General features: G+C 43.1%; 1 protein-coding gene across 1 annotated transcript in view; it reads left to right on the top strand.

Moving 5' to 3' along the window:
- Positions 1 to 833: 833 nt before the first annotated feature.
- The window catches only part of cunh5orf63 (chromosome unknown C5orf63 homolog), a 12004-nt gene continuing 3573 nt past the window's right edge, over positions 834 to 9264 (top strand). Inside the window, exons 1-3 of the mRNA XM_020621404.1 lie at positions 834 to 1329; positions 5336 to 5442; positions 5911 to 5967. Of these exons, the coding sequence (XP_020477060.1) occupies positions 5341 to 5442; positions 5911 to 5967 (159 nt within the window). The 5' untranslated portion in view covers positions 834 to 1329; positions 5336 to 5340. The remainder of the gene's footprint in view (positions 1330 to 5335; positions 5443 to 5910; positions 5968 to 9264) is intronic.

The raw sequence follows: 9264 nt of genomic DNA, 5'->3' as shown, positions 1-9264 counted from the left end.
TGATGCTCTGAGTTTCTCTCTCCTCTCCTCTCCTCTCCTTTCCTCTCTCCCTATGCATCTATATGCCACCACTACCCGTCACTAACTGTGTGTCTCCTCTCTCTCTCCCATAATGCGTCCTCTCTCCCTCCCATAGTGTGTCCTCTCTCTCTCTCCCTGTACCTTCCTGCAGGTTGCCCTGGCTCTGGAGCTCTATGTCTCTGACGAGCAGTCACCAGCCACATCAACCAGACCAGTGTTTGATTGTTTGTTGTGTCTTGTTGTTTTTCTTCTTTTGTCTCTCCTCTTTCCACTCACCCCAACCGGTCAAGGCAGAAGGCCGCCCACCAAGAGCCGGGGTCTGCTCAGGGGGATTTGTTGGGTTTTCCCTCTATAATAATATTAATAATAGTAAGGTCTAGACTTGACTTTGTAAAGTGTCCTGAGATGACTTCTGTTGTGATTTGGTGCTATACAAATAAAATTTGATTTGATTTGATTTGAAAATCTCACTGGACATAGGCTTATTTCTATACTGACAACCTTTAGAGTGTCAAAATTAAAATATTTAGGGCTATGGTTCAATGAAAAGAACAGTTCAATTAATTTTTATCTGTACAACGCCAAATCACAACAAAATCATCTTAGGGCACTTTACATAGTAATGTCTGGACATTATTATTATTTTTTATTACTGAAATAAAATGCAAGAAAGTTCTAAATACTATCAGTAATATATGTAGGTATGAATGGGGAGCACATAAACAATCAACAATAGATATATATAGCCTGAGAACAGAGCAAGGATTCAAGGCAGTTAGAAGTGGATTAATCCGCTTCATTTGGGGAGACAGGATTAGAAAATATGCTATAGCGTTTTATCTCCCAGAGATCAGGTAATTAAATGTTGTGAGGCTGCATACGGTCCCATGCAGTAGGTGGCGGTCTGCACCTTCAGCATTGGTTTGCCATCTGCCAGATTGAAGCACCAGAGCCATCCACTGGCTAGAACACGAGAAGAAGAAGAAGAGAAAACGGAAGTGTACGTCTACAGAGCAATCAATAGGTTTTTAGAGGGTACCGGGCTGAGTAAAATAATAATGCATAAATTGAGTGAGGCTATTTCATTATAGTAGCACTAGATAGGAGCTGTTCTGATCCGCACTCCAGCCTGGAAGGTGGCGGTAATGCACCTAAAGCTGGTTTCCATCCGCCGTTAAAAAAATAACTAAAGAAGAAGAAGAGGAGTTTGATTGAGCTCCAAACGTCCATCAAACGTCAACAGAAATTTCAGCAGGGACTTCGCCAGGGCTTCCTCTGGGACGGAAAAGGGACGTTCGGCCAGACTCGGTGAGTTTACCGGCGTGTTCCGGTTTGTGGAAGACGGTAGATCTGCAGCTAACAGGGGCTAACCAGCTAACAGCGCTTTAAACTGTTTTAAACAGACGGGGCACGGAAATAACACGGGTTATTGGGTGTGTGAGCTCCGAAGCCGTATCGCACACCTCTTGCAATCCTCTCTATCTATTATAATCCTGTTGTATTTTTCCGCTGTCACATTTTCGTTCGCTATCTCCTCCCCCAGTTTTCAGGGTACGTGCACCAAACTGAAGTATGTTGTGTGTTCCCATTGGTGTCCTGTGACTTTTGCTGAGGATCCGAGATGTGGTTTCCTGGCAAATAGCAAAAGGAGCGATTTTCCCCATAGGGATGAATGGAAAATGATTTTCCTTTTTCTAGGAATAAATCAAAATCACAAACTTGGTACGTCTTCCTTGTGACATGACATACTGACTATAAAAACATGACCTGTTACGCCACCTTGTGGTGAGTTATCGGTGTTTGTGATCTTTTTACATTTTCATTAATAACTAATGACCCGTGTGGCCTAGAAAAAAATCCTCTGGATTCCTTGGGTCATTCTGAAACTATTTTCTGTGGGGACCGCCCACTTCCGTCAGAGTTTCTGCCATTTTTAATTTTTTTTTGTAAAACAATTTGTTTCACTCCCTATTCTCCATACATCACCCAGTCTTCACCAAACCTGGTACATCCCCTATGTGGAGCACCCCGGAAACAATGGTACCACTCGTTCTGCGATATTTCTGACTGTTTTCCTGCTATTGGCTACTGAACTCAAGTGGGCGGCATCAAAAGGTGTCAAATGCTATAACTCTACACTAGAATGTCCAAATGCAACCATAATGTACAGGTGCAAACTCTTGAGTCGGCTGGCCGAGTTTAGTTTATTTTTGCCATTCAGATGTGCTAAAGGTGGGATTAACGTTTGAAACGTTAAAGCTCTGCAGAAAAGTCATGAATCTGAATCTCCTCCTCTACTTTCAGCTGGTCCTGTCAGGGGTCGCCACATCAAATCATCTGTTTCCACACCGATGATTCGCACGGTTTGAAATTTGGCACGTTTTTACGCCGGATGCCCTTCCCGATGCAACCCTCTCTATTTATCCGGGATTGGGGCCGGCACAGAAGTCACTGGTGTTGTTTCCGGTACCTTTTACCATACTGACTCTGAGAGACGAGACAGTCCAAGTAACTTCAAAACAGTGCTGATTTATTCAATGAACACAGGTAAAAATTAACATTACACGCTCAGGTATCTTGGACCTCCAAACTGCTCGCAGGCAGATCAAAGATGAAAGACCCCCAACCACAACAGGCCTGTACATTATATTGCTTTGGGCTAACCCCATTCTACACAGGCACGTCAAACCATGACGCCACCTGATATGCCAGCTATGCAGCTGGCCAGAGCAGTAGTCAAAACATGGAGAAAATCAATGTGTGATTGTCCGTTGATTGTGTGGTGTGTATCTAAGACATTCTGACACGACATCCAGTGACATGTCCTGACATTAAGCATAAGAAGATATTATGACTATGATTATGATTAAACACGTCATACAGTAATCAACTTTTTATCTAGTTATCCTTGAACCTAAACAACCTGGAGTAACTCATGAAAATGAGTAAGCGTTTAACAGCCTGAGCTAGACATCCTGTCTACACTAAACATTTCTAATACATAAAGTACCTAACCATTGTCTATCTGACCCCTGAAACCCCTGTGGCTAGAGGTTCCCCAACCGGGAATCGAACCCGGGCCAAGAGCGCCGAATGTCTCGAATCTCAACCAAATTGACAATAATTGAGCTACGCTGATGTCTGTGTCTTCCTATAGAATTTCATACTCTGTTGATCCCAGGGGGCACTACAGTTAACCAATATGTGTTAAAATGTCACTTCCTGATGCCATTATAATTTTGAAAAGCTATAACTCATCAATGGATTGCTGTATTTCTACCAAAGTTGGGATAGATCTAAGGGTCCTGAAGCAGTGTTGCGAGTTTCATGCGCCCATGTCAATAAGGGGTGCAACAGAGTCAATACCCACCTAAAGTTAAAGCTTGTTATCTTTGCCAGTGTAGGGTCATTCAATGTTTGAATCACACTAAACACTTCGCCTTGCTGTGGTCTGTAGCAGCTTTTTGATTGGTTACATAGTTTTTGAGAGACAGCCAATTAAATGTGATGTTGTGATTTTGACTCTGTTCAGCTCATGCTCCTCCCCTTTCGTTGCCACTGTGCCACATACAACAGTCAGCCCACCTCTCAATTATACAACAGTCCTGGACCAAAGAGTGTTAAAAAATCTTTTTGATATTTTTTATAAAATTATTTTTTAAATGGATGCATTTTACTTTTAAGTCCCTTGTCCACCCCCTGTGGAGATTTTTTTTTTCTAGCCTCCCTTCATGCTGATCTGATGCTGATGTAATGTTTTTGTCACACATGTACAAACACTATATTGCCATGTTTTGTTTTTTGTTCAGTGTAACAATTTCAGATCGATGACTTAGGTCCCATACATCCCTTTTTATTTGTTCATATTTTTATATTAACTTATAGAATTGTGCGTTATGTAAATAATGTCTGTCTTTTAAGCCGAGAGCTGCCGGAAAAAAATTCGTTGTGCTATGCATAATGACAATAAAGATTCTTGACTCTATTTTTTTGAGGGAAATGAACTGTTCCATCTTGTCTCCCTGTGTCTGTCACACAAACACACACGTTGTCACTCCATCTGTCTATCTTTGTACACTTTGTAAGGCTGGAGAAGTTACTATGTCTGCATTATTCATTCATTCAGTCATCTTCTACCGCTTAATCCCTGAACGGGGTCACGGGGGGGGAGGGCCGGAGCCAATCCCGGTCGGCAATCGGGCGGAGGCAGGGGACACCCTGGACAGGTCGCCAATCCATCGCAGTGTCTGCATTATGCCAGATAAAATACGGGGTTTCTCAGCTACCCACTTTGTTTAGAGTGTTACACATCTCTTTTCATTGGTACATATAACGATGTTTACCTATCTATGGAGGAGACATTCAGATTAATTAATGCTGTTGTGGTTCATCCTGCTGTCCACTTTCATATTGTGGCTCAAACGTGTCAGGTAGGATTTGAGGTATTGTCACTGTCAAAAACATAGCTTATTTGTCAGTCTTTTGTTCCCCTGCTCAAAACTCATGTAGCACCCCCCTCACTGGTTGTTAGGATAATGTTAGGGGAAGCATCTCGATGGAGAAACAGATTTCAGCACAACACCAGCAACAGGAGTTGTGCGCGTTCCGAACTATCCTCTCGTTTTTAGGAAGAGGCTCTCTGGTTTTATCGTTCTGAACTAATTACAGAGTATTTGGAGTTATGAGGGGTGCCAAAATAATCTAGAGGTACCCAAGATTAAACATTAAATGGCTGGAAACGACCAAAACGAGCAGCCATGGGGACTTTAAAGTCACCCGCTATGATGAAAAGGAGGTACTTTGTCCAACAGTTCTATGAACTATGAAAAAGTTCTTCAGGTCCATAAGTGCCTATAGTGACAGTATTTGAGAGACATTCAGCAGGTTGTAAAATGTGCTTTGGACACACGTTGCTAACTTAAAATGTCACAAGTATAAGAATTGCTATTGATTTCAGCTTGGTACTTTGGAAGATGGTAACCAAGTCAGTGGAGCGCTATAGTGCTGGTGATGTTTGGAACTGTTTGACATTGCCATGATTTGTCATTGCTGTAAAATAATGGTCCTTGTTGGGTCAGCGGAGATGTCTTCACTCTCCTTCTGAGTCCGGTCTGGCTCAGGTTTTTTATGACGGCACAGATGATGGCAGTCATGATGCAGAACATGCAGCTTTAACACATTTGTTAAAGTGAAAACCAAAGCTTGACCATATGTTATTGAAGCCCCTCCCCCTGTGCTGTGATTGGTCAGTTTCTGTCTATGTGGCTGATCATTGCTGAGGTCAGTTACAGTTTCTTGTTGCTTTTGTTCTCAGACAAAATGTTTTTCCTGAAGACTTTTCCTGTGTGTGAACCTGCAGCTCTGCAGCTTCTCAGACTGTTCTCTACCAACACTCTGCCCACTCTCACTCTGTTTACTAAGGTAACCTCATCTTTGACACAACAGACGACAGTAACTCCAGACTCCTACGGGGGCAGTGACATGATCTAAACAGTTTAACTCTGGATTTCGTTAAAACAAAAGCCAGACTTTGCGTTACAGATATCGCTGTGAATCCTCATCATCGTGGCTCATCTTTTTTTGTCTGTGAATGTGAACTCGAAACAGAATAGGCATGTAACAGATAAATGTGAACACAACCCACATACTGTAAAGCACTTTTTAAAGGTTTTTACTGACAGAATTCAACTATGAAATAAAAGTGACCAAGCTAGTTCTCGGTGCCCAGTGTTTAAAATATGAGACACAAATGAAGCTTCTTCCATTCAGTTTGTGGATGGATGAGACCTGTGAGTGTGTCCTCTGTACCTGTGTTGTTGTTTTTTATTGTTGTGCATGAACGCTGGTGTTCATGGTGTATGATGTCATGTATGTCCTGTTTGTCTGCAGGACCCGTGCCCTCTGTGTGATGAAGCCAAACGAGAGCTGGAGCCGCTGAAACACAGAGTGAGAGCTGACACCTTCACATCTACACTCACACTGAACTCTGGAACCTGTAGTCTCAAACACACCTGGTGTCACCACAGCAAAGTCAACAGGACTGTGTCGGTCTGTTGTCATGGCAACTGCGGCTGTAAAAATCAGACCAGAGCTGCTAAGTGAGGTTAACAGTGATGACTCTGTCAACAGACAGTTAACCTGCTAGTGTTTTTGTTAGGTTAGTGTTTTGTAATGGGCTAAATTATGACCAGATATTAATCTAATTCATATTTAGTTTCATGACGTGGAGCCCAATGTGAGAAACTGTCCGAGCTGTTGTCTGTGCCCAGTTCACTCACTTATGTAATGTGCACATTTACTCAGGCACTGTACTTCAGTACAATGTTGAGGTACTTGTACTTAAATATTTTTCATTTCCTCTAACTTCACACTCCAACTCCACTACATTTCAGAGGAACATATTGTGCTTTTGGGGGCGGGTGTGGCTCAGGGGGTAGAGCGGTCGTCCCCCAACCGAAAGGTTACGGGTTGATTCCCCCTTCTCCCCAGTTCACGTGTCAAAGTGTCCATGAGCAAGACACTGAACCCCAAGTTGCTCCCAATTGCCAGACCAGCGTCTTGCAGGGACAGTGCTGTAAGCAAAGATGGCAACAGAAAATTATGTAGTGTGTGTGTGTGGGTGTGTGTGTGTGTGTGAGAGAGAGTTGGTAGACGGCTGCCTCAGTTCTGTACTGGAGACAAATTCCCTGTTTGTGTAACATACTTGGCCAAAAAAAAAAAAGTGTTAATAGTCCATCCCGCTGACTCCATCTCTTAGCTAGAGCTCCACATGCTTGGAGCAGCTGCGTATTACCTAGTCATAACAAAATGAGGTAGCTCAATGTGTGTGTATGTTGTATGCGTGAGGTGTAACTAAAACATCCATTCAGACATAATTCTTACACAAGATTAAAACAAGAAAACAATTGGTGTCATGGCTTACTGCTAACCTTGAAACAGAGCAGACTAGAGCAGACTTTGAATCTTACTAAACTACATTACTAACACATTGAAGTCTAACACATTAAAGTCTAATAATTATCTGACTGATTTATTAATTTCTACCACAGCCAATCTCAGAATGTTGTTTAAGTGCTTGTGTGTTAGCCTTGACCGCATTTTTGTTTTATTGATGTTCATTACTGAGAAAATTTGTTCACAAAGGTTGGTTGTCCCAAACATGCACAAAATTTTTGCAGCCAGGGCTGTTAACTTTTTGTTGTGGCAGCATTTTGAGGTGGTGATCCATGTGTTTATTACATCGTGCATGGATTACTGTAATGCATTGTATGCTGGAGTCAGTCAATCGTGTCTTGCCCGCCTCCAGAGGGTCCAGAATACTGCCACTCGGCTATTGGTAGGGGGGCGTAAGAGGGACCACATAACGCCAGGGCTGGCATCTCTCCTTTGGCTTTCGGTGCGTTTTAGGGTTTGTTTTAAGATTCTTTTATTTGTTTATAAATCCTTAAATGGGCTGGCACCATCCTATCTCATGGAACTTTTGCGTTCGTATAATCCGTCGCGGTGCCTTAGATCAGCTGATCAGCTTCTTCTGGAGGCACCGAGGGCCAGGCGGAAAACTAGGGGGGGATAGAGCCTTCGCTGTGGTGGGTCCAAACCTGTGGAATGCTTTGCCGCTTTATATTAGGCAGGCCCCTTCGCTGTCTACTTTTAAGTCTTATCTGAAGACCTACTTGTATTCATTGGCGTTTGATCAGGAATGAGACTCTGTCTGTAGTGTTAGTTTGTTTTATTGTTTTTTATGTGTTGATTTTAGATTTGTATGGTATGTTAAGCGCTTTGGTCAGCTGTGCTGTGGTAAAGCGCTATATAGATAAAGTTGAGTTGAGTTTTACTGCACTACATTTTTCTGACAGCTGCAGTTAGTTTACACTAGATTCAGACCAAAACTAAATATAATCAATTAAGAGTTTGAGTTGTTATAAGTCCCCAACAGTACGTAGTCATCAATGCTGGCTCCACCAGCTCCAGCATTAAACTGATGAACACATTCATTCATTCAAATTCTACCACTTAATCCCTGAGCGGGGTCACGGGGGGGCCGGAGCCAATCCCGGCCAGCAATCGGGCGAAGGCGGGGTACACCCTGGACAGGTCGCCAATCCATCGCAGGGCTAATACATAGACGAACAACCACACACACGCACGCACATGCACTCCTATGTGGCAATTTAGAGACACCAATCAACCTAAGCTGCATGTCTTTGGACTGTGGGAGGAAGCCGGAGTACCCGGAGACACGGGGAGAACATGCAAACTCCACACAGGTGGGGCCCGAACCCAGAACCTTCTCGCTATGAGGCAACGGCGCTAACCACTGTGCCACCGTGCTGCCCACATTCATACATTAATATGACACATAAAGGACGCCTATCACTCTGTCCCCTGAGCAGGCCTCGGACTCTCAGATCACTGTATGGTCCATCTTCTTCCAAACTACAGGCAGAAACTTAAACCTGTGAAGCCTGTGGTCAAAACAATGAAGAGCTGGACTGAGGAGACTAAGTCAGAGCTACAGGCCTGCTTTGACTGCACGGTAATACCTCAGGTCTTTTATTGGACAGATCTGAATAACGAAGGAGTCCGTCTTTCTTCTAGTGCTGATTTATTTTAAACCACAATCAAAATTACAAACACGGCCTGGGTTGTTCCTTCCTCCAGAAACACACACACTCTGGCTGCTGGAGAGAGGAGATCCCGGAAACACAGTGCCTAATACATGTATAAGTTTTGGGCTAACCCCTTACACAGATGAAGTCAGTTCGCAGACTCCATCGCTCATCTAGTGCTCCAACTGCATGGAGCCACTGCGCTTTACCTAGTCATAACAAAATGAGGAATTTCAGTGTGTGTGTATGTTGTCATGTGGTGCTTAGCTAAGACATTCATTCAGACATAATATTCTAACACAATATTTAATGCAAGAAAACAATTGGTGCCATGGTTCACTTTTCAGAATCAACACTGTCTGCTAACCTTGAAACAAAACAGACTAGAGCAGATTTTAAATATTACTAAACTGCATTACTGACACATTTGATTCAACACATTAATATCTAATAATTACTAATATCTAACAGCACAGGCTGGAGTGTATTTGAGTCTGCAGCTACAGACCTGGATGAACTCACTGACACCGTGACATCTTATATAAGTTTCTGTGAGGATGTGTGTGTGTGTGTGTGTGTGTGTGTGTGTGTGTGTGTGTGTGTGTGTGTGTGTGTGTGTGTGTGTGTGGGCGTG

This window comes from Monopterus albus, unplaced genomic scaffold (genome assembly GCF_001952655.1).
Source record: "Monopterus albus unplaced genomic scaffold, M_albus_1.0 scaffold258.1, whole genome shotgun sequence".
Classification (NCBI taxonomy): Eukaryota; Metazoa; Chordata; class Actinopteri; order Synbranchiformes; family Synbranchidae; genus Monopterus; species Monopterus albus.
This window is presented reverse-complemented; position numbering and strand designations above follow the sequence as displayed.